General features: G+C 47.6%; 1 protein-coding gene across 2 annotated transcripts in view; it reads right to left on the bottom strand.

The window, feature by feature from the left end:
• ATPSCKMT (ATP synthase c subunit lysine N-methyltransferase) overlaps positions 1–26707 on the bottom strand; it is a 297910-nt gene that overhangs the window by 136855 nt on the left and 134348 nt on the right. For both annotated transcript variants that reach the window (XM_086965273.1, XM_086965274.1), the window contains exon 3: positions 10619–10756. In XM_086965273.1, coding sequence (XP_086821399.1) covers positions 10619–10756 — 138 coding nt within the window. The remainder of the gene's footprint in view (positions 1–10618; positions 10757–26707) is intronic.

Raw genomic sequence — 26707 nt, 5'->3', positions numbered from 1 at the left:
ACCTTGGGAAGAAATTTAGGGTGAGTACGCATAACAACCTTAGCAGCATGAAATACAGTATAAGGTTCATTACAACATAACGCCTGAATTTCACTCACCCTGCGGGCCGATGTAATGGCCACGAGGAACGCCGCCTTCCAGGACAGGTGCTGCAACGAAGCCTTATGAATAGGTTCAAAAGGCTCCTTCATCAATCTGGACAGCACCACATTCAATTCCCATGAAGGCGAGGGAAGCCTGACAGGAGGGAATACTTTCTTCAAACCTTCCAGAAAATCTTTGATCACAGGGATCTGGAAAAAGGGAGTCTGTGAAGGGCATTTCCTGTAGGCAGTCAATGCAGCAAGATGTACCTTAATGGAATGGACATTAAGGCCAGACTGCGCTAAATGTAAAAGGTAAGGAAGGATGACATCTTCCTTGCAGGTCGTAGGGTCCTGGTTCTTAGACTGGCACCAGACACAAAACCTCTTCCACTTGTAAGCATATGAGGTCCGAGTGGAAGGTCTCTTAGACTCCTTCAGTATGTCCATGCAGTCATCGGGCAGATTCAGATGGCCATATTGCACTATCTCAGGAGCCATGCCACCAAACTCAAAGACGAGAGGTTGGGGTGTAACATCCGTCCCCCGAACTTCGTGAGAAGGTCCGGCCTGCACGGCAACCGAATGTGAGGAAGGAGGGACCGGTGAAGAAGGTCCGTGAACCACCACTGCCTGGGCCACTCCGGGGCGATGAGTATCATCCGAGCTCTGGACCGGGCCAGCTTGATGAGTACCGCCGGAATCAGGGGAATGGGAGGAAAGGCGTACAGAAAACCGTTCGTCCAGTTGATCCATAACGCATTCCCCAGCGTCCCTTGCTGGAAGTACCTGGAGGCGAAGTCTCTGCACTTGCTGTTTTCGGCGGTGGCGAACAAATCTACGTCTGGAGTTCCCCACCTTGCGAAGACTTCTCCTAGTACTTCGTCGTTTATGACCCATTCGTGGTTTTCCTGAAGCAGTCTGCTCAGTGCGTCTGCCTGAACATTCTGCACACCTGGTAGATGGGTGGCCGTTATCGTCAGTCCTCTGGCCAGGAGCCAGTGCCAGATCGTCTGCGCCTCCTGTGACAGAGTGCGCGATCTCGATCCCCCCTGCTTGTTGAGGTAATACATCGTGGTGTATTGTCCGTCTGTACAAGCAGAGAGTTGGTCTGGAAGGACGGAAGAAAGGCCTTCAGCGCCAAGTGAACAGCCCTGAGTTCCAGGAAATTGATGTGATACGTGGCCTCCATCGGTGACCACGTGCCTTGAATCTGTAGAGTCCCGGAGTGCGCTCCCCATCCCAGAAGAGATGCATCCGTCACGACAGTCTGCGTGGGAATGTCCTTGTGAAAGGGAACCCCTCTGAGGAGATTCTCCGCCGAACACCACCACTTCAGAGACTGAAGAGCATGCAGCGACAGCCGAATCTTGTCGTCCCAAGATCCTTTCCTCTGATCCCACTGGTCCTCCAAGCACTCCTGCAACGGTCTCATGTGCAGCCGTGCGTGCGGCGTCAGGAAGATACAAGAGGCCATCGATCCCAGTAGAGAAGACACCGTCCTCACTGTTGTAGATGGAGTCGTCATAAGAGCCTGAGCCTTCCGAAGGAGTGATAATCGTCGCTCTTCCGAAGGAGACACGCTTGCTGACAGCGTATTGATGGAGGCTCCCAAGTACTTTATGCATTGGACCGGAGTCGGGACAGACTTGGCCATGTTGATGTGCAGCCCCAGCTTGTTCAGGAGAACACACGTCTTCTGGAAGTGTGCTCGCGCTTCCGAGAAGGAGGATGCCTTGATCAACCAATCGTCCAAGTAAGGGTAGACGAACACCTTGTTCTTCCTCAGGTGCGCTGCTACCACCGCCATGCACTTCGAGAATGTTCTCGGCGCAGACTTCAGTCCGAATGGGAGTACTGTGTATTGATAGTGATTGGTGCCGACTTGGAACCGCAGGAACTTCCTGTGTTTGTGTGCAATGGGCACATGGAAGTAAGCATCCTGTAGGTCTATAGCGCAAAGCCAGTCCCCCTGTTGCAACTGAGGGTAAATCTGATGCAACGACAGCATGCAGAACTTTTCTCTGCGAATCCATTTGTTTGCTTGTCGCAAATCCAGAATGGGCCTGAACTCGTTCTTGTCCTTCTTGCGAACCAGAAAGAACCGGGAGTACAGACCTCTTCCTCTCTGAGACCGAGGTACGTCTTCTATCGCCCTTTTCCTCAACAGGACATCCGCTTCCGTCTGAAGCTCGCGTAGCTGAAACTGCGAGCTGACCGGGGGAATCGCTGGAGGAGGGCTGGTGAACCGAAGACTGTATCCATTGCAAACAATATTCAGCACCCACTTGTCCTGAGTAATTTTTCTCCACTCTGCCAGAAAAAATTGGATGCTTCCCCCTACCGGAGTGGGTAACGGATCCGGGGGAAGTAAGTTCCTAGGGCCTAGACCCCGCCTGGCCCTTGGGCGCCGGAGCCGACTGCTGGCCTCCCCTGCCCTTCTGGAAAGGCTTACGGAACGGCTGCTGCTGTTGCGAGTGCCCCGAAGCCTGTCCTCGTCCTCGGCCTTGTCCGCCGAACCGCCGTTGGAAGGGGCGGTACTGCTTCTTGGTCTCTTTGGGCTTTTCCAGGCCCACAGCCGTCAGCGTTTCGGCCTCCGCCTTCATGCGGGCCATTTCATCATCCGCATGCTTCCCGAAGAGGGTCTCACCGGAGAACGGCAGATTGGCCACCCTCTGCTGTGCGTCCGGTTTTAGGGACGTAAGCCGGAGCCATGCGTGGCGCCGTTGGTTGATACCATGGCAAAATCCGTGAGCCGCCAACAGGGAAGAGTCCGCAGCCGCGCTGATTATCTGGTTGGCCACCAGCATCCCCTCACTCAGGACTTCCATGAAGTCTTCACGCTGCTCCCGAGGCAAATGCTCCGCAAAGCGTTCGAGGGAGTCCCAGAGGGCGCGGTCGTATCGTCCCAACAGAGCCGCGGCACTCGCCGCTTTCATGGAGGTAGCGGAAGTTCCACAGACCTTTCTCCCCGCCGAGTACATCCACCTTGACTCCTTGTCCGGGGGAACCGTGGAGGACGGAGTGGTGGCATGCTGCGTGCAGGCCGCCGTGACGATGACGGAGTCAGGCGGAGGCTCCGCCCTCAAAAAGGCCGGATCCGAGTCGGGAGCCCGGTACTTCTTTAGTAATCTTGACGGAGCCGCCCTCGTCACCGCCGGGGTGAGAAACAGAGCCATAGCCGGTTCTTCCAGGCCCGGTACCAGGGGCAGGAGAGGACGAGACAAGTGCTTCTGATGTAGAGTCTCGAAAATGACCGACGTCTTTGGAGTAGGCACTGTCAGGGAAATGCCTAGCTTCGCCGCGCCCCTCAACAGGACGTCCTGAAAAGCAACCAGATCATCTATTGGGGACACTCTGGTGTCCGGTGACCCCGATAGGGTAGGGGAATAATCCCTGGTCCCAGAGGACCTCGTGTGGGAGCGAGATTCGCGCCTCCTATGGCGGTGTCTCGATCTCGTGGATGATCTGCGCCGCGATCTCTCCTTCCGCCCAGAGCGAGAGCGAGACCTGCCAGCTCGTGGGCGCTCCTTCGGTTTACGTGGAGGGGTCTTCCGTGGTTCCTCACGGGGTTTCTTCGGTTCCTCCTGGGGTTTCGGTTTCAGAGTCCCCTTAGGAGGAGCAGGCAGGGACGGCAGGGAAGTGGACCTCGGCGGAGGAACCTTCGGCTGCGGGGTGGGCCCATGCGGAGGGACTGGAGGCGGGGGAGGATCTCCTGAAGGCAATGGTGGTTTGGGCCGAGGGTCCTCCTTAGGCACAGGGGGGGAGTCGGAGTCCTGGGCCGAGATGGCGTGTACACTTCCAAGTACACCGAGCCCGGTGACCCTCTAGGCGAAGGGCGCGGAGAGCCATCCCATCAGCAGGCGACCGCTTCCTCTTGCGTCCTCCACTGGAAGCAGCGTGACTCCTGGTACTAGAGTCCCTTTTGTGCCGTTTCGGAGAGGGTGACCTACTCCTCGACGCTGACCGCTGTCTGCTGGACGCAGAACGACGCTTCTCCGGCGTCGAATGACGCTTCCTGGACTCCGGCGTCGAACGCCGTCTCCTCGGCGTCGACCCTCTCCTCCTCGGCGTCGATCGCCGACTCCTCGACGTCGACCTCCTCTTCCGCGACTTCTCGCGTCGTCCTCTCGACGTCGGGCGGGCCGCCTTCGACGACGAGCGCCGCCGTCGTCTTGATGATCCCGACGTCGAGGAGCCCCTCGACGTCGATCGGCGGTATCGCCTCGACGGCGATCGATGGTGTCCCCTCGACGACGACCGACGGTGTCGCCTCGACGGCGAGCGTCGGTGCCGCTTCGACGGCGAGCGCCGATACACGTCACTGTGCCTTCGGCATCGGTAGGAGGATCTCGACGTCGACGAAGACGATGACGTCGACGGCGGCTTCGACGTCGGCTTCTCCTTCGCCGTCGAGCCGTCACGCCGTCTCGACCCAGAGCCCCGGGGAGAAGGGGAGCACGCCGTCGTCATCCCTCTCGACGTCGTCGTCGATGCCATCGACGTCGACGGAGAATGGGACCGTTTGCTGGACTTCCTGCCCCCGGGGAGCCCCCCAGGGGCCTCAGCAGAGGCAGAGGGAACCTTCCCAGGCTGCCCAGACCCACCTGCAGCCCGCAGACGCCTATCCTCCAGGCCAGCCAGCCTGATCTTCAATCTGTCCGTCAAGGTCCGAGCAGAAAGCTGCTGGCAGATTACACAATCCTCAGGGACATGATCTTCTGGAAGGCACACGATGCAGACCTCATGGGGATCACTCTTGGCCTTCTTCCTCTCACATGCTGGGCACTTCACAAAAAGGCCAGGCATTTTGGAGCCCCAAAACACCTAAAAACAGCACAAAAGGGAGAAGAGAACACCAAGAAATAAACTGCAACACTTTAGAATTCAAAAGTGCAAAAACAATTCCAATAAACCCTTGAAAAAGGGAGAGCTCAATGCCAGGGTCCTGTAAGCAGGAGCCGGAAAAAAGAACTGAAAGTAGAGGGACCTGCTATGCATTCTGGGATACTGGGAGAAGTTCTGGAAAGTTCTCTTAAAGGCACAGTATCCTATTTAAGCCACATAATGGCAGCCTATGGGGCTTGTCTGTCCCTACCTTCCTCTCTATCATTCCTTAGTCTTTGACTGGGGGTGGCAGGTTTCTCTATGGTAGAAACTAGCAGGCTGTGCTGTGTGTGGTGATTTTTGGTGGAATTTCTAGTTGAAGTACTGGACAGTGTAGCCTGTGGATATAGGCTGCATTATTTGTCTTTAAATTCTCTCTTAAGTGTCTTTGCAGTTTCTGCATTATTTTGACAACTTAAGAGATTATTTTTGATTGCCGGGGTCCACGCACATGGGCGGGACTATTCACTAGATTATGACTATAACAGAGATCCCCTACTACAGAATGGATCGACCAGCACACACCACAGGAACAGGATGACTCAAGACAAGTATGACAAGAGCAAGGTCCGGCTCGACAAAGAGGGAGAGGAGAAAAAACTGCAGGTGCACCGTCGGTAGCGGAGACGCGACGGAAAGGGATAGAGCAGTAGAGGCGATAGCATTCCTCAGCATACTTGGAAGGCAGGACATCATCTCGATGTCTGGGGATGATCCCAGAGACTAGGACTTGGATCAAAGCTCCAGTATGATGGGAGATGCCAGCCAAGAACTCCAGATGGTGATTCCCTGATTGGTAGATGAAATTATCTGAACACTGTGGGATACGCAAGTATAGTAGGGAATATTAAATACGGGGAGAGTCTCAGAGAGACAATAACATACTAAGAGGGACTGAGAAGGGTCGAGACCAAGGCTTGCTATCAGAATAATGTAGGTACCGGGTGGGGGCACAGCTCTTCTCCGAATTGAGCATTTGACCCTCCTCTACCTGAACTTTAGACATTATCAGAAGTCGCACATAAGTGAACAGTTTGGATGGGGAGAGATTATCACTTGTCCTGGGGGAGTTTAAGTGTTCATAAAGTTTTAATTTGGGGACACTGCAGGGAGCCTGGGCAAGACTATATGACAGTAAACAATGGTCGCGCCCGCCAGTTCCAGCTTTGACTGAACCCTGGGAACGAGAAAAGAAGAGGGAAGGAGGAATAAGACACAACAAACAGTAGAATAACATATAACCTATTGTTCTGGAACGTCTGGAGCATGCACTCCATGCACAAGCAACATAAAATCTTCTCACACATGAGTGGACGTGGGGTTCATATTGCCTTTTTGCAGGATACCCATACCCTGGCCTCAGGGAAGCCTTTAAGGCTGTGATCAGAGGGAGGTGCATGGCGACATCCATTGGGGTACGGTGGGCACTAATTACAGATGTGGAAAGGGTGGATCGAATATTGAGAGACAGAGAGACACAACTCCCAAACACCTGGAGCTCCAGCATGAACTCCTGAATGTGAAGGAGGAAGTAGCAGTCCAGGAAGAACGATTGTGGTGCTTCGACTATAAAACATATATGGACGGAACCCACATGGAGAGAGATAAGGCGGGCAGACTATTGGCCTGGTTGACCAATCTGGCCCATAGAAGTAATAATATAATGGAAGTGGCTGACCAAGCAGGACACCTCCTATATAGGCAGGCTGAGATAAACAATAGGTTCCTCGAATATTATAAACACCTATATAAGAGCTCGGGGTCCAGAGGGGGAGGAATGAGACTGGACTTCTTGGGCTGGCTTCCTATCCTTGCACTGTCTGATGAGGAGGCGGATCAACTGGGTACTGAAATCTCGGAGCACAATGCTAGAGCAGGGATTAAAGGACTAGCCAGAGGCAAGACTCTGGGAACAGATGGACTCCCTATCGAGGTCTATGCCACCTATGTGGAGGAACTGGTCCCACAGCTGGTAAAGTTATATACAGCAGCAGGGGAGGAGAGAATCCTGCCAAAGACCACCCGAGAGGCAATGGTGATTCCACTGCCCAAAACGGATAAGTCCCCTCTAGAAAGCGTGGCCTACAGGCCACTGTCGATGCTCAATCTAGACTTTAAAATTCTAAGTAAATTGCTGGTGACGAGACTCCTTCCATATATGACCACTCTGGTCCATCCGGACCAGACTGGGTTCATCTCGGGTAGAAACACGAGTCTAAATATAAGACGGCTTCTCTCCATATTGGAAGTGGGCAGAAGCGAGAAACAGGAGGGAGCGATCTTCGCCATAGATATTGATAAAGCTTTCAACAGCCTAGAATGGGACTTTCTATATGCCGTCTTAGAAAAGATGGGTGTAGGCCAGGGGTTCATACGATGGGTGGAACTGCTGTATTCAAGCCCACTGGCCAGAGTGCGTACGGGCCGCACATTCGCAGAACAGTACCAAGTGGAGAGGGATACGCACCATGGATGCCCCATTTCCCCTCCTGTTATTTGCCCAGGCCATGGAGCCCCTGGCCTGCTTGGCATGGACGAGTGGCAGATACAGAGGCCTATGATTGGGAGGGCATGCACATCACATAGCTTTATATGCTGACTATCTTCTCTCATTTTTGAAGGACCCTGAGGAGGAAATGTAAGGGGCCAGGAACATGATGGAAGAGTTTGGGAACCTCTAGGGGTTAGGAGTTAATTGGCAGAAATCTCGACTCTTCCTGATAGTAGAGGACAGGCAACCGCCGGAGGTATTGGGAGACCTGCGGTGGGAGCCCCGATGCTTTAAGTACCTAGGGGTAAAAGTATTGTACTCGTTGTTAGACATCCAGGAAGGAAACATGGGAGGGGCGTTGAGGTCTTTAAAGGACAATATGGCCTTCTGGGGGAAATGTCCTATTTCCGTGGCTGGAAGGATCGTCCTGTTATTAAAAATGGTTACACACCCCAGACATTTGTATTTTTTTACCACGTTGCCTGTGTAGATACTCAGAGCGTGGTTTCGAGAGCTAGACTTATGCCTCTCATCCTTTGTATGGGGGACTCAGGGTGGCCCTGACAATACTAAAACGACCCTTGGCGGAGATGGGGCTGGCGGTCCCTGACTTTGAGACATATTACCTGTCATGGCAGATACAGAGACTTATGCAGTGGATAGCAGGGAGAATGACACCAGATAGGGAGGTAGGCCCCTTCACCCCCGAGAGAGATGTACTAATCCGAAACACAAACACAAATGAACATAAGGTGATACAGCGGTGCTGGAATAGATGCCGCTGGCAATGCTCCGGGATTTACCACAGGGGGGGCAATGTAGAGGACTAGTGGAATGGGAGCAGGCAGGGGTCACGAAATTGGGGGACTTATACATGGATGGGGAAGTGATACCGTTTGAGGAATTTAGCATGGATTGGGGCATCACTCAGAGCCATTACGGGAGTTATACTACAACACTTGGGGATGGGTACTCTTGAGCCTGCTCGACACGCCACATGTGGGTACATAGGAACAGCTGGGGGCACCATAAAAGCAGTTACCTGCCTGTACAAGGCGATAGGCAAAGACTGCACTAAGCCACTGGACATGCTGAGAACCTGCTTGACAGAAGAGCTAAGAACACCCCTTGAGGATAAGCACTGTAGAACATCCTGCAGAGAACGCCCAGGGTTTCAAGGAATGCCCGATTTGGCTTGATTTGTTTTTATATACTGCATCGGGCAAACATCACTCCGAACCGGATTAACCACTGCTTCCACAGAGATAATTCGAAGTGCCCGAGATGTGGGGAGTTGGACTGAGCATCATACACATGATATGGAGCTGCCAGGCCCTGACACCTTATTGGCAGGCAGTGACAAACGAAATGGCCTGAATCACCGACCGAGAAGTGCAGTGCACTCCGGCATGTTGCCTGCTTGGCTTGTTCCCCCATACAGCCAAGACATAGGTCACTGACAAATTTCAGGACTTTGCCTTCATACTAACCAAGTGCAAAATTACTAGCAGGTGGAAGGCACAGAGGGACCCTGGTGCAGCTAGATGGAAGCTAGATGGAAGCAGGAACTGGAGAAATGGGCGGGCTGCGAGGGCACAATCCTGCTCAGGAGTGCATGACGGGAACTGAGCAAACTTGAGAGGGCCAGGGAGGGCCAGGGTCCAGGAGGCACTGGTAGAGTTGATGCAACACATGGACCAGAGATCGGGGTCCACTACACCAATGACACATTCACGACAGGGGAGCCACATAAGACATAACCAGGGGGGGGCATTGGAACAGGATCCCGTAGATGCAACAAGCTAGGATAAAATTGGGAACATAGGACGATACAAGACCAGGATCAACATCCGAAAAATGGATAACCGCACAATAGACAATAAAGAGTGGAACAGTTAAGCGGGGAAAAGATAAGCCAACGACCTGCAGTGAGGGCTGGAGAGGGGGGATTTGGTGGGGAAAACTAAGAATAAACATGATGCTAAACTTAAATAGATGGATTGACCTAAGCTGATGTAAGTATGTGAGAACATGAAAACCAGGCATGTAAAGTAGAATGTACACAATGGTATAATGCGGATGTGCAACAAAGGAAATAAAATATGTTTTTAAAAAAACAAAAACAATAATAACCATACTAGGTTGGGCTACGCACACACCAAGGCTGTCCTGATACCAGTTCTGGAGCTAAGACATCAGGTCTCTTCCAGACCCTAAAACCCTGACCTCGAGGTAGGGAGGACTTAGGATAACATGACAAAAGTCTCTGTATACTGGAATTGGTTGATGCCTTAAGGGCCAAGAACCATTTCAATATGCACTGTTTAGTATATTTACAGCGCTAAATAAAAAACACATGATCAGTCAAGAATGTGAAATATCTGCCTAACAGATAATTCAAAATCTCTACTGCCCACTTTTTCAAACTCTCCTCTACTGTGGAATATTTAGCTCAACGCTAATGTTTAAGACCGAGTGAGTCCCGTCCACAGGCTATGTCTGCGGCAACATCTCAAACAATCTAATTTGAGTCTTCAGTTTGTAGAAAAAACGTCTTCATCTGTCCATTTTCCTCATGTTGGAGCAGGCTTTTCCAGCAGATCAGACAAAGGGGCAGCAATGTTGGAAGCATTGGGTCTAAAACGATTGCAGTACCCAACAAAGCACAGAAAAGCTTATTTCTTTGTGGCAGGTAAAACTATTATCTTAAGGCGCCCCCACTTAGGTTTTGTAAGTCAATTTTCCAATATTGGATTTGTTTTGCAGCTATGGCACTCTTGAATAGTAGACCAACTGTCTTAAAAGAGCTTTAACTTAAATAGCATGTTTGATCAATGCTGTCCAGCCAGTCTGTGAAGAGAAGGCAAAACACACTTTTTTCAATATGAGGCCTGGTCTTGTTGTTGTCCCTCAGAAAAGGTGCTGTTCTCTACCACGTTTAGTACTACCTTCTGATCTCAATGAAGTAATAATTTGTCTTTATCAATTGGTTGGTTAGGTAAAGGACCACTTACCTTGTTTAATTGTGGTTGGTCAGTCACTTTTTTAACTGTTAACTGAACCTATGCAGGCCAGGAAGAAGTCCACCAATTTTTATATATAACAGAGAAATAATAGCACAATTGAACAATAATACACCTTCCGAATAAATACACACCTTCCACAGATCAGAAATGTGAAAGGTGGCCTTGTGGTACACCCCTTCTCTCCAGGCACGGTATCTTGAGTACCAGACTAACCAGGGATTTAGTTCATATCCAACAGCTTTAAATCCCACTTTGGCAGCCGCAATGACCTAAACACAAAAACATATTAATTTGGTGATCATTTCACCACAAGACTTGAAAATATACAGAGGTCAACGTATTATATATACATATATATATATATATATATATATATATATATATATATATATATATATATATATATATATATATATATCGCACACTTGTTATGCATTTAAAAACCGGAGTGCGGCTACCATTCTTTCCGCTGTCATGCCCTTTCACAACTGCCTTGGAATGCAGCATCTTCATACAGTTCGGGAGGCAATCCGGATTGCTAAATGGAGGTCAGAGGGCGCGTCGCAGCATTGCTGTGATCAGAGGCTGTATCTACTTCTGGGCTAATACTGTCTCCTTGGAACAATTGAATGACTTTTAGCTGTATGAAGGTTTTTAATTGTGAACATGATTTTTACGTGTTCAGGCGTTACAAGAGGTTTTAGTTTGGCGGCACATTCAGCTGTTTTAATTACATTCCCAGTATAACGTTTCAGTATACAATGCCTGCAAATGCTATTTGATCTATGTCAGTCAGTATGAGGCAATTATTGTAAACTGTCTAAATCATGTATTGTGCATTTTTATATGTCAACATATTGCCTCACTAATATTGTGGACATAACTTTGCAGCACATATTTATAGGCTCTGTTAGCCGTACAGTGTGGAGACGCATTGGAGAGTATGTCTTCTATGTTTTTCGTTTACCTACAATGGGAGTGACTATATATAGAGTGCATGAAATGGCGCCAACTAGATTGATAAAGGCTTTTGCCGAAACGCGTCTCTTCTTTTACCTCATGGGTTGAGGGTGTCCATAAAGAATACATTGATGCCATACCCTGACAGCCTTGTGTCTGTGCCTGCTTCTATGGTGTACTCTGTGGATCATACATTAATTTACTGTCAAATGCAATAGCACCAGGAAGTGAGATACAAGAATCATTGAGACAATGAGACAATGCAAAATTGTTTGCATTTATTTAAAAAAACATGTTAAAAGGTGATGTATGTATCCCTTTTAACCAACAGGCCGATCACTGTGATCGATAAAGTGCAGAAGGTGTTTGCACAACAAATGCTGGACAAATTGATAGACTGTGTTGAATCTAATAATATTATGTTTCCCCTCCATGCTGGAACCTGAACAAAGATCAGCACCTGCAACCAAATTCTTAGATTTGCAGTGTTACACTGGAAGTATGTCACAATACTCAAACAAAAGCTATACGTGGCCTTTGCAGCTTAGGGCCGCCTTTGATCTTATTCCGCGTAATAATTTATGGAGGGTTAGTGATCCATGGGTGTCCTTACTAACCTTATCAAGCGTATGGCTAGACTTCATACTAAACATTTTGCCCAAGTTAGATATGGCAACCAGGGTGAAATAACTGAATGCTTCTCTGTCAAATGTGGTGTCCGCCAGGTATGCGTTCTTGTACCTACACTATTTACTCTATACATGAACGATATAGTGGAGGTACTGTTGAATTGTAAAAACGATTCCCCCAACCTGAACAAGAGGAACATTCCTATTCTTTTATTTGCAGATGACTCCTGACTTGTGTCTAAAACCCCGATGGGGCTTCAAATAAATTTTAATTGCCAAGTTCCAAGGGTTTTGTAGGTCAATGGGCCTAGAGCTTAATGTAAACAAAACAAAATAAAATATATATGGTGTTTGGAATGGGCCTGTCCAAAAACTATTTAATTTGCGTGGGTGGGGGAAGTACTAGAGAGGATGCATAGTTTTGACTAACTTGGGGTCAAGGTAATGGAGAGTTTTAAATGGACAGGACAAACCACTAGGAGCACTATGTTAATAGAGCAGAGATCAAATGCTATTATTAGGCTACAAAAGCAAACAAGTTCACGTCTTGTTTCACCAGCCCTAGAGGTCAATCGCAAAAAAGCACAGGGTGGGCGCTGCACTTTACGGTGCCGAGATCTGTGGCTGCACAGATATGCACCCACTATCCATCTCTGAAAATAAATTTGCAAGAAAGGTGGTCTCTGTTCCTAACAGCACACCTTTAAATCCATTATACTTTGAATTGGGACTGAATAGAATCAATGATCAGGCAGCACTTAAACTGCTAATGTACTGGGTTCGTTGCTGGTCTACACCGGAGTTAAGTGATTACAGAGATGCGCTCAAAGATTTCCTTGACTTGGAGGCCGCGAAGGCAGATCCCTGGATCAAATGTATTTCACATTGGTTCCAGAGGCTGGATCTTAACAGGTTATGGGATGTGCACAATGCTACATCTCCAGCAGAGATTGTCAATTTGAAAAACAGGCTATTGGGTACACATACATGGAGGTTACATAAAGAATGGATCATTGACGAACATATATCTTGATTTCAAATTGGTCCCTTTTGGTCATTTTTTAGATGCTATGTCTCCTTCCCTAGCAAAAAGCTTGTATGTTCGCTTTCGCCTAAGCTTTCTTCCATTGAGATCCTTTACTGAAAAATGGAGCAAGGACTTGCCCACAAGTCTTTGTCCTGCTTGTGCTTTAGACATAGAGACTGAGACTCACATGTTGTTGTATTTGTTCAGCATACCTAGGATCTCATTGTAAATGGATTTGTCCAATATGTCGGTCCTTAGGCTTGTCAAGATATCTAGTGGCCCATAGAATTATAAAAACTGACCCGACCCCGGCTATTGTTTTTGCTGTCAGCAAATTTTTGCAAGCTGTTTGGCATAGGTACAGCAAAATTCTAAAGGAGATACCACGTTGAATAATGTTGCACACTAATTTTTTACACTCGTAATTTTTCAATTATATATTTGCATATTTATAATGTTTTTAAATCTGATTAAGGTTTTGATCCACTGACAAATAATTATTTGTACCCAGTCTTTCAGTCAATTTCGTATCAATCGGCTATTTGTAGGAATTAAATGTGTTCCTGTTGAGTTTTTACAGTTTAACAGATAGGGAAAAAAATTAAACCGACTTGAGCAGGTGCAATCTTATTTATCAACGTATTTATTTTTTAGACGTTTTACTGTATTACTGTATGTACACTTTGATGGTTCTTGGTAACCGAAATAAAGTATCCTACTATATAGATAGATAGATATATATATATATATATATATACATTCATACATACTTAGTGTGAATTTGCAATCATAAGCACATTTTAGGCATCTTCCTATGACATCTCCAAGTATTCGAATTGGTTTGATAGCAATTTTCACTTGCAAATTCCTTATTTAAAGTCATCCCTTGGTAGAGTGAGAAAGGATTTGAACGCCTCATATACAATTAGTTGGCAGCCTACGTTAATTTCGTAATAATCAGATGGGAAATGCATTCTTTATTTAGTTTATTTTCAGAACATATACATGTCTTTATGTGAATATAACATATATTCTCAACATGAGATAATTAATTTAGCTTTGTAAAAACACATACATTTTCGAAAGAGAAACATTACAAAAAGAGACAAGAGAAAATAAAGTGCCACTAGTAAATTTATAAAGTACAAACCTCCATACTTACAACCCCCTCTTACAGCTACCAATGTGCTAGGTCTCGCTTTACTGAAAGTTTGAGCTACTGGCTTTGCATTATTATTTGCAACGCCAACAACTCAAACTTTCAGTAATGCGAGACCTATTGCATTGCAAATGCTTGTTGTACTTGTTTCCGTTTTACCATCATACTCATTAGCTTACAATCTTAAGCAAAAGAGCTGTTAGCTAAATGCCAGGACTGACAGAGGGTGTCACACAAAACATAGGGCCATTTCGGCTTGATGGTTGATGGATGACTTTGGTTTGCTGTGTTCACAATCAGGAACGTTTCACAAGGACTAATCTACTCCCAAAAGAACTGGATGCGATTCTGTGTGAAATGTGTTCTATGCAAAAAAAACGTACTCGCTAACCTGATATCAGAGTCACGACAATAATTTAAGCTTGCCATGTTCTGATATGTTAGCCTAAGTGCCTCAACATGTTGGCTTGACTTTTCAAAGCATTACGTCTCTTTGTTTATTTAGAGTTTTTAAAGGCTGATGTTCCGCAATGGTAATCCTCTGATCGCCAATATAAAATACCAGTACCTACAGATAAAGTATTGGATTGCTTTCTTGCCGGGGACTGGCACCAGTGATTGCAATAGAGAATTAATATCTATTGAGCTAGGATTCTATCAGCAGGCTTCGGAACCAAGTGGCAAACTGTGATTTGCCCACCCATTTCACGACACCTCTGCGTCGTTACCATAACAAGCATTTGCAAAGCAATAGGTCTTGCATTTGCGAGAGTTTAAGCTATTAGCATTGTAAATGACAATACATTTCATTTATGTTTTAAAAACCAAAGCATAAATAAAAGGCATTGTCATTTACAATGTCAATAGCTCCAACTCACGTAAATGCGAGACCTATTGCATTGCAAATGCTTGTCTAGGATGTGTGCCCTGGTTGGGAAACAGGGAGCGGTCGAAGCAGCCGGAGAAGCCACCCCTTGTCTAGCGACGGTGGCCAGACCCGAACCACGGACTCTAGCGTGCTCAGGGAGCAGCAGAATGGCGGGGAGGACCTGTTGTACTGACAGATCTCTAGGACTCTCCGGAGGGTCGAGTTTGTGGATCTATTATTTTCCAGTCATGACTTGCTACCAATATGACGTTGTGTCCTTACACATTTAGATTTTGAATGACGATTGAACAAATAAAGTGCCTTAGATGTGAATAGTTTCTTCTCCGTCTCCGGAGCTTTCGTAGTAGGAGATAGTGGCTCGTGACTGCAGTTTTCTATGCAATTGTGAAGTAACTACTTATGCATAGTGTCTTCATGTAGAAGGAGCCTTTTTTAACCAAAGTAAACAATGTGACCGCTAGAAAGATTTTACTTCAAAATGCTTTGCACATTTTTTATGCATTGTCATTGTGTAAAAGAACCTAGCTGTAAACGGTGCCCATGGCACCTTTAGTTAAGGTACCCTACTGAATGAATATAGCTCTCAGAATACACAGCAGTCCCGGTTCTAAGGGGTGTTGGTCAAGTGGGCCTGGCTCTCATAAGAGAAAGCTCTGCCATCCAAGCCCTTTCACAAGTGGTAAGAACTCAATGTTTTTAGGTTTCGCCTAGGCAGCGCATTCGCTGTCTCGACGAAAGATGCTGTATCCAGTATAGCAAGGGAAGCTCCGCCCACTTCGCAGGCATAACTTTGATTGGCCACAATCAAAAATTCTGCATTTCGATTGGTTTTCGGCATTTTAGTCCAGCCTCCTGACAGCCCTGACGTCATTTTTGCACTTCCGAGGCTATCAGCCCCTTTACTTCGAAAAATGTTTGGTTTCTCTGTCTCTCCCCGTTCCCTCCCGCAGTCTGTAACTTCTTGTGTCACAACCATCCCCCACCCCCTCCGGTTCGTGCCTTCTTTCGTGCCCGCTCTTCCATCTAAAATGCAATAGGGCTCTGATAAATCCGAGTCCTATTGCATTTTCAATGCTTGTTTGCGTCGTGATTGGTGGCATAATTCGCACTCTGTGTTGCATGCGCACGATGCCTTGCATCGTACGCATGTGCAATAAAACAGTGGCATACCTAATTGATGACGGGAGGCAGAGACAGCACAAGCAGCACCCGCCTGACTATACAGTGCTTGTTTGTGTTTCACTGTAAAGCGCGAACAGACCAGTGGGCAGCAAAATTCAGGTTAGTAAGTGTTAGAAATGGGATTTCTGGTTGGCTAAGGCGTGCGCTAAAGCCAGGCAGAAACCACCACTCCAGTCATGGCAAGGGAGTTACACGTTAAGATAACCCCTGCTCACACCCTTGGTAGCGTGACACGAGCAGTAAGGCTTATCCTGGAGGCAATGTGTAAAGCGTTTGCGCAACACACACACTGACGCAACACACTAGGCACACCACAAAAAGGAACTCCACACAAGGTTATATATACACAATAGCCTTTTTATTACCATAAACACATTAGATCATAATCACACAATTACACTGTGCCAACTAGCACTGGCCAATATTTACAGGGGATTAGATACACAGGACAGGGCCCCATGGGCCACCGTCAGAAATTAGCACTTAGTAGAAATAGCACTTAGTAGAAACAGCACTTAGAATATCTGTAGCACAAAATAACACTTATAGAACACAACCAGTCACCATTGGTAAAGGGTAGGAACACACTACGCAGTACTAATCACCATAGTGGTACAAAAGTGGGTGGTGATGGACGGAGCATCTGAACCAATCAAACACTCACACCCAGTCAACAGATCTAGGTTTAATCCATAACCGTTCTTTAGCCCACTCTGCCACCCCAGTTCAGACATGGCCATATGCAAATCAGTCTGACCATGTGCCTCATGGGAACAGTCTAGCTCGAACTGCCAAGCCATGCTTTCCCTGGACCGGAAACAAGCTTCCTAGGACCGGTTTCTGGCATTCCAGCCGTCTTCAGCCAGGCTTGCTTGAATCCAGTGGCAAAGTGAGCAAGGGACTCACGTCTGAGCATACCGTGCCAACGTATGGCGAACAAAGCGGTACAAAAGGTGGTGGTGATGGACGGAGCATCTGAACCAATCAAACACTCACATCCAGTCAACAGATATGGGTTTAATCCATCACCGTTCTTTAGCCCACTCTGCCACCCCAGTTCAGACATGGCCATATGCAAATCAGTCTGACCCTGTGCCTCATGGGAACAGTCCAGCCCGAACTGCCATGCCATGCCTTCCCTGGGCCGGAAACAAGCTTCCTAGGACCGGTTTCTGGCAATACAGCCGTCTTCAGCCAGGCATGCTTGAATCCAGTGGCAAAGTGAGCAAGGGACTCACGTCTGAGCAGACCCTGCCAACTTATGGCGAACAAAGCGGTACAAAAGGGGGTGGTGATGGACGGAGCATCTGAACCAATCAAAAACTCACACCCAGTCAACAGATCTGGGTTTAATCCATCCCCGTCCTTTAGCCCACTCTTCCACCCGAGTTCAGACATGGCCATATGCAAATCAGTCTGACCCTGTGCCTCATGGGAACAGTCCAGCCCGAACTGCCATGCCATGCCTTCCCTGGACCGGAAACAAGCTTCCTAGGACCGGTTTCTGGCATTACAGCCGTCTTCAGCCGGGCTTGCTTGAATCCAGTGGCAAAGTGAGCAAGGGACTCACGTCTGAGCATACCCTGCCAACTTATGGCGAACAAAGCGGTAAAAAAGGGGGTGGTGATGGACGGAACATCTGAACCATTCAAAAACTCACACCCAGTCAACAGATCTGGGTTTAATCCATCACCGTTCTTAAGCCCACTCTGCCACCCCAGTTCAGACATGGCCATATTCAAATCCGTCTAACGCTGTGCCTCATGGGAACAGTCCAGCCCAAACTGCCATGCCATGCCATGCCTTCCCTGGACCGGAAACAAGCTTCCTAGGACTGGTTTCTGGCATTACAGCCGTCTTCAGCCAGGCTTGCTTGAATCCAGGGCAAAGTGAGCAAGAGACTCACGTCTGAGCATACCCTGCCAACTTATGGCGAACAAAGCGGTACAAAAGGGGGTGGTGATGGACGGAGCATCTGAACCAATCAAAAACTCACACCCAGTCAACAGATCTGGGTTTAAACCATCACCGTTCTTTAGCCCACTCTGCCACCCCAGTTCAGACATGGCCATATGCAAATCAGTCTGACCCTGTGCCTCATGGAAACAGTCCAGCCTGAACTGCCTAGCCATGCCTTCCCTGGACCGGAAACAAACTTCCTAGGACCGGTTTCTGGCATTTCAGCCGTCTTCAGCCAGGCTTGCTTGAATCCAGTGGCAAAGTGAGCAAGGGACTCATGTCTGAGCATACCCTGCCAACTTATGGCGAACAATCACAGAATGCGCCATACGTTGGAGCCTCGTGGGCTCTGAACACTACAATGCCCCTGGGTGTGTGGGGGCCTCGTGGGCTCTAGATCCCAAGTGCCCCGCAATCGTTGGAGCGGCCCGCTGTCTGCCGGGGCTGCTCTACCACCAAGAAATGCCCCCTGACGTCCAAGGGCCTCTGAAAATATGCCCCCAACCATTGGAACACACTCGCACCTTTAAACAATTTTTTTTTTAAAACTTGCCCCCGCAAGAACAAAGAGAGCGGCCACAGCTGTGCCGGTGAGCCCCCATTAGGGGGACTCCCAAATGGTAGGGTGAAAAAAGGGGTCTCCAACGTAAGGAATCCAGCTTTGGACCGGATCAGTAGTTTTACCTGCAGAGCCCCCACCCACCCCCTCTTCACTCACTGGGTGGCTGACGGGGGACTCCGATCCCCTCTCACCTGGTCAGGCAGTCTTCTGGTCACGGAAGCGCGTGGTAGGCTCCCGGCTGCTTCCTTGGTCGGCTCTCCTCCTGGGGACTGCCTCTGTCGCTTGTCCCAGCGGGTAGGCTCCCGCCTGGGTCCAGAGGGCGTTGCTTCTCTTCCCAGTTGTCCCAGCGCGGGGTAGGCTCCCGCCTGGGTCTTCTACTCCGAGCACACTGGGCACCACGGGGCTTCCCCTCGCTCTCGGTGTCCCTGGGTGCAAAAACGTCGCCCACACTTTACTCTTCAGGGGCGTGGGGTAGGCTCCCGTCGCTTCCTGGTTTCTTGGAGCGCTCCTCCAATCAGAGCGCGGCCCTCGCAACGAGCCTCCAGGCTCAGGGGCGCGTGGACCAATCACAGCGCGGCCTTTTCAAGGAAGCCCCTGGGCCGGCGGCGGTGATATTTTCACATTGGCTTTGTTGACTTCCGAGCCGCCTTCGACTCAGTTGACCGGGACTGCCTCTGGGAAACACTAATTAATAAAAACATCCCAAGACACCTGTTGTCTATATTAAAAGAATTACACCGAGGCAACTGGGCTCAAGTAATTAGGGATACCAAGGGGTCATTAACACCAAAAATCCCCATCGAAAGTCGTTTAAGACAAGGCTGTGTTCTGGCCCCCCAGCTATTTTCCATATTTTTATCGGAACTACCGGATTGGATTGAAGTGGAGGGAAGTGCTAGCCCAAGAATGAATGGCAAAAAGGTGCTGTGTATTCTATACGTGGATGACCTTGTAATAGTTGACCAAACAGAAATAGGCCTTCAACTAAATAGGCAGACACACCTAGAAGCCTAAAAAGCGAAGGCACAAACATCAATCGCTGGCTTAAACATGTTTAATCGTGACTATGGGGATAAGTCTCATCTACCTTTACTAAAAGCCTTCAGTGCAATGATACCACCGCAAGTACTCTATGGAGCAGAGATCCTTTATCTGAGCGGTAAGGGAGTCTGGGACCAAGAGGAAGGAAAATGTCTGAAAAATCTCTTATCCCTGCCCCCATCAGCAATGGTGCAAGCAATAAGAACAGAATTAGGAACAACGGATTGGGGAGTACAAGCACAAGTAGCAGTGATTAGATTTTGGAAACGCCTTGAAAATGAAAAAGGACAAAAAGTTGCACAATGGTGTCGGAAAGAGATACAATTAAGTAATTTAAACTGGGCAAAAACGAGCAAGAAGAGAATGGTACAGGCCTGCGAGAATATAAAAGTGGACATATGCCAAGATTCCCTAAAAATAAAGTGCACAAAAAAAGAGCTAAAATGTAATGGACAAGAAGCCACTAGAAGCGTGGATAGGGAATACCTTGGTAAGAAAACATCAGTTGGGTTCATGATGAATTCATGGGCAAAGGAAAACTGGTTCCCTTACCTGGATACCCTACCAAACCCGTGGTTTAGACAAGAGATCCTAAGGTTGCGCATTGGGATTAACCCATGGCTAATAAATAAAGAAATTAAAACCAAAATGCTGTATCCCAATGGGTGTTGTAAATGTAGGCTGGGTACAAAAGGGGATTCAGTGCACATTCTATTGGACTGTATAAACATCTTAGATCTGCGTAAACTTTGGCTGCGCCCTATATTTGTAAAATATGGTATAAGAACTCGGGTGCAAGCGATTGAGCTCATTACAGAATTGCCTAGTATCGACATTGCAATTGCTTTAGGGAAGTTCATAAAGGTAGTACGGAGATTCATAATAAGTCAAGAATAATATTTTAAACATTTTATAACGAATGAATTTAAATTTTATCTAGAAGAATTGGTCGGTTTTATTAACCCATACAGGGTAAGGATTTTATTAAAGAAACGATTGTATGAGCATCCATTTCTAAATGTCATGTAACTAGAGGGAGATCATTTTATAAATTGCAGTAGAACATTTTAACGTGTATTTAGTCCTTGTCATGCTGGGGAACATTTAAAAAAATTAATATTAACTGTTTTGTATTTGTTTAAAGATTACGATCTAAATAAACATACTTTTTGACTTGACTTGACGTTGGGGAAGCGCGGGGCACAACACGGGGTAGCCACCCGTTCAATATGCAAAGTCCCTGGCGGGGTGGGCACCCGCTTGGAATAACAATCTGCAGATTTGCGGGGTAGGCACCCCCTATGAAGGTATCAGTGCGGGGTGGGCAACCGCTCTTAGAATCAATCCCTGAAGGCAGCAATAACGCGGGGTGGGCTTCCGTTTGGCCCCTAAACATGGGGGAAATCTCACCCAAGTCAGTTTCGCGCTGCAGTCCACCAGCTGTCCTCTTTGGCAGTAATAGGGCTTTCACCAGGGCATAAGTCTAGCGCTCTGCCCAGGAATAAATGCAGCTCTTCTCCTCCTGTAGAAAGTAAAGCGCTCACAGGTGCTGGAGAACCAAGTTCCAGAGGAAAGTCTTGTAGAATGTGGGGGGGGGGGGGGCAAAAGCCTGGGCCCAGGGGCCAGCTCACAGGGCCCTCCAGCAGGGAGGCAGTCCCCAGTGGCGGTTCCTCCTGGTGCCCAGCAGCAGCAGGCCCCCCTCAAGTTAGGATCCAGAGAACACATACATGGGGTCACAGCCCCTTAATATACATACATATCCTTTGTCTGGTAGCACAGGGTTAAGGGGAAACCAGATGCAACTGGTTTTGGAGCACTTTGTTGTGCTCAGCCCCTCTCCCGAATCACAGGACAGGCTAGGGACAGCAGTCTCACCACAGGGGGCAGAGCCAGCATTGTGTAGGGAAGGCCCAGCCCTATTCAGGTCCCAGGTGCACTCCTCCCTCCCATCAACATGCAGAACTCTCCATTCACCACCGGGGCAAACCCATCCTGACTCCTGGAGCCAGGCACGCCAGCCAGCTCCAGCCAATCACAAGCCAGACAGTCAATTCACATTTACTACACAGACATGCCAACTTCTAGAAGTGGCACTTCCACACTAGATACATTAAATCTGCGCACACCGTCTCGCAGCATTTAATCTCACGAGTTTGCACCTACCAAACTCGCCCCTACACTCCCCACACATCAGGAAGTACCATGGACACACACATTCCCCATGCATTCCTATGGGAGGGCAGGCCAATCTCACCATACGCACTCAGACTGCGCACGTACTTCACACTGGGACACAGTGTTAAAGTGCGCAGAAGCCCCTTGTTGTAAATATTTTTGTCCACCCTAAGCGTGGAAGGGTATACTCAGATGTGAGTCCCTTGCTCATTGCACCATCAGGATTCAAGCAAGCCGGGCCGAAGACGGCTGAAATGCCAGAAACCGGTCCCCGGTAGCTTGTTTCCTTCCCAGTGTAAGAATTGGCTTTTGTAGTTTGGTTTGCCCTGTTCCCATCATGCACTGGGACAGTAACAGACTAATTTGCATACAGCCAGGTTCTGAAACTGGGATGGTGCAGTGAGCTAAAAAACGGTGTTGGATCTAGCCCTGATCTCTTGACTGGGTGAGAGTATTCTGTTTAATTCAGAGACTCTGTCCCTCACCACCCCTTGTTGTAAATATTTTTGTCCACCCTAAGCGTGGAAGGGTATACTCAGATGTGAGTCCCTTGCTCATTGCACCATCAGGATTCAAGCAAGCCGGGCCGAAGACGGCTGAAATGCCAGAAACCGGTCCCCGGTAGCTTGTTTCCTTCCCAGTGTAAGAATTGGCTTTTGTAGTTTGGTTTGCCCTGTTCCCATCATGCACTGGGACAGTAACAGACTAATTTGCATACAGCCAGGTTCTGAAACTGGGATGGTGCAGTGAGCTAAAAAACGGTGTTGGATCTAGCCCTGATCTCTTGACTGGGTGAGAGTATTCTGTTTAATTCAGAGACTCTGTCCCTCACCACCCCTTGTTGTAAATATTTTTGTCCACCCTAAGCGTGGAAGGGTATACTCAGATGTGAGTCCCTTGCTCATTGCACCATCAGGATTCAAGCAAGCCGGGCCGAAGACGGCTGAAATGCCAGAAACCGGTCCCCGGTAGCTTGTTTCCTTCCCAGTGTAAGAATTGGCTTTTGTAGTTTGGTTTGCCCTGTTCCCATCATGCACTGGGACAGTAACAGACTAATTTGCATACAGCCAGGTTCTGAAACTGGGATGGTGCAGTGAGCTAAAAAACGGTGTTGGATCTAGCCCTGATCTCTTGACTGGGTGAGAGTATTCTGTTTAATTCAGAGACTCTGTCCCTCACCACCCCTTGTTGTAAAAAACTTCTAGAAGTGGCACTTCCACACTAGATACATTAAATCTGCGCACACCGTCTCGCAGCATTTAATCTCACGAGTTTGCACCTACCAAACTCGCCCCTACACTCCCCACACATCAGGAAGTACCATGGACACACACATTCCCCATGCATTCCTATGGGAGGGCAGGCCAATCTCACCATACGCACTCAGACTGCGCACGCACTTCACACTGGGACACAGTGTTAAAGTGCGCAGAAGCATAAAACAACTAGAATCAGGTCACAATTAAAAGCAAAAAGTTTAGGGGTGAACCTGCCAAAAGGGCCAAGTCCAACAGTAAGATGTGTTCAGCATTCATTAAAAGAGTCACCTCTCCCCAAAAGTAAAAACAGCCACAAAACAAAGTTAAAAACAAGTAGTAGTCAACTGAGTTATTGAAGTAACAACGTTATCATAATTCTTAAATCGAGACAAACCTACAGAAATGGACGTTTACTAATGTCAGATTTGCCTAGTACATGTTGCACTTTTGAAACACTGCAGAAAGCACAAAAGGCAAACTTCAAGGTCAACAGTCATAATGGGATCATAGAACATTACATGCAGTATGATGAAAATACGGAGCAATAAGTTAGAAATGAACAAGACAATGAATAACACGAAACAAATACAGACGAGTTCCACGGAAAAATGACAAACATCAATGACGCCGTCGGGGGCAAGGTCTCATACCGACTTCTAAATTCAGCCACTATAATGGTTCCGATCATGTTGAAGACACAGATATGCTGGTCCGAGACAGAGAGAATGCAAATACACAGGATGTGGCTAAGAATAAGTAATGACATGCTAGGAGTGAATAACTACATTATCATGCGCTATGGTAATACATTTCAGTGCCTTTGAACACTAATTATTGACCGGAGTTAAAGTGGCCCGTGACCACTGTATTCTGTTATGTTATGAAAATTAGAGGTGAATCATATTGGGTACTGGCTGGTAAGGTTAAAATACACTACTAGTAATGATATATGTCCGATAGTGGCCAGCACTATCCTGTTATGTGTAGTGAGCATTATGTATATGGATGGGCGCCAAAGAACGTTGATGTTTATTTCTGTCTGTAGATACATGCTTCCCTGCCCCTGTGTGTGCTGCCGCCGCCGCCGACCGGATGCGCTTCAGACATCATCTCCTCATATTGCGTCTCCCTCGCCTCTTCCTATCCCTTAAGGAAACCCTGTGTTACGAATAAGCCGTTCTTCTTTGAAAGGGGAAAAGACATTCTACTTGGAAACCCTGCGTCGCGAGACAGCCGCATCTCTGAAGTCTCTCTTGAAAGTGGAAAAGGTCCCTCTCCTGGCCTTGTGTCAGCTGTTTGCCGGCCGGCGTCGTGCGTGCACTCCAGCACATGTAATTTTTTATGAAAAACGGAACCCAATCTACGGAGCTGTTCTCTGTTTTACCAGGGAACCTTCAACTTCTTCGCATTGGCGTCTACAGCTGATCCAGTCTTTTTACCTATCTCCGGGCGAAACATTCTAATTTTCCTACAGATGTTAAAAGACCTTGATGCCCTTGTACACGCGGGTTAAAACTGATATAACCAACCTTGAACGAGAAGATTCCTCTACTTGAAGCTAGTTTAGCTCAATAAAAACAGATCATCCACCTCCTTTGTGGTTCCACTTGCTCCACCACACTTTGCCCTGATGAAGGTGTAGCCCCGGACGGGGCCGCACACCGAAACGCGCGTTGGTGTTTGTTCCTATCCTGGAACTCACAGAACCAACCAGGATACCCAACCATCGGTCTCCATTCCACCAAAGACCATCCCTGCATAAATGTCGTGTGATGTGTGAATGTCTAAGTATGTGTGTAGTTGGTATGATAGTGTGGAGTAAGAACCACTGTTAATTTTGTTTTGCTGCTCTTTCTTATATTTATGTATATATTTATTCATTGGATTGTTTCAACCTATTTATAAGAAAAATGAACTTTAAAATAAAAAATCATTTCAATAAATCGGAGCCAATGTATTTCTGAAGTGTCCCTCGTGGGTTCTGGGTACGTCACATAATATAGTGGACCTCGTTGAGGCCATCTATTAGACCATACAGGGCAGGTTCCCCTCTCTTGTCTGTAGATACATGCTTGCCCATTCCTTGGCATGGGGTGGGCATTCGGTTGAAAGTAGCTGGTGCTCATGTAAAGCACTCCCATACCTTCGGGTCGATTTCGCGCTATATAAACTGCTAAAAAAAACACAAAAAAACATCTTTGCTAGTTAGGTGTCTTTGATGCAGCATTTGTGGTCTTGCTACAGATATCTTCAGCTACCTGGTGCTTACAGCATTATATACAATACTATATAGAGTGGGTGTTGGGTCAGTCCAGAGCTCAATTTGTGAAAAAGTAGGTTCCAGGGCACTTCACGAGAGGCCACTGCAACTGGCACCACCCATTGCTCCAGCCAGAGTTGCCAATGAGAGTACCAGCACAACTACTAACCATCACACACCCAAAAGTGCAACAATTCAAACTATTCTAGGCCACCTAAACCTATATCATTGGCATGGTGGCAGGTATTATTCATTTTTAATGTATATGGAATTATTAAACACTGCTGTTGTGCTCATTCCAAAACTAGACCAACGGCGCCACGATGTGATGGACTGTCATTCATACTGGTGTTGAGAACTTAGTGCCAGCGCTGAACACATGAACCCCCATCAGCTCAAATTAAGTACTAGATCAGCCACTTGCTCATGAATGAATGAGTTTCTTATCAGATGACTTTCTTATCAGCTGATTTTCCTCTGCATGCTACATCTTTGCAGCTTGGAAGCATAGCTTGTTTACCCTAAGCATGAGCGAATTTTGCGGATCTCGCGTTCGCGAATTTTGCGGATTTGCGGATTCGCAATCCGCAAAATCCGCGAATTCCCGCGAATTTGCGGATTTTTTTTTTTTGTGTGTTCGCAATTGTTTCTGCCAGTTCGCGAGGATTTGGTACTAGTTCGCAATTGCGAACTTACTTGTCGGCTCGCAACGGTCGCGACTATGTTGTTTCTACGTCTGGTTCATCATCACAGCCTCCCAGCACCCTCTGTTTTACCACTGGCACCCTCTCTTTGACCCATGCCACCCTCTGTTACATCAATGCCACCCTCTGGTTCATCATCACTGTAGAAGATGGGGGGGAAAAGCAAGCCCACCTGCCCTGCTTGAACTGACATGAATTAATTTGGGGTTAGTTTATTAACAACACCTGCCCTGCCCCAACTGACAATAATGAATTAGGGGCTAATTAATGTGTCACTGAAAGAATTTCAAGTTCCAGCCTGGCACCTGCTTGTCTGCTCCTTTAGCTGTAAATCAGGACCTTTGTGGCATACAGTTAAGGTCAGAGCAGGGTCACACAAAATAGTTGCAAGCAGGCAACCGAATTCTGGAGGGC

This window comes from Lissotriton vulgaris, chromosome 4_1 (genome assembly GCF_964263255.1).
Source record: "Lissotriton vulgaris chromosome 4_1, aLisVul1.2, whole genome shotgun sequence".
NCBI classification, from domain to species: domain Eukaryota; kingdom Metazoa; phylum Chordata; class Amphibia; order Caudata; family Salamandridae; genus Lissotriton; species Lissotriton vulgaris.
Note: the sequence above shows the minus strand (reverse complement) of the source record. Positions and strands in the feature narration are given on the sequence as shown.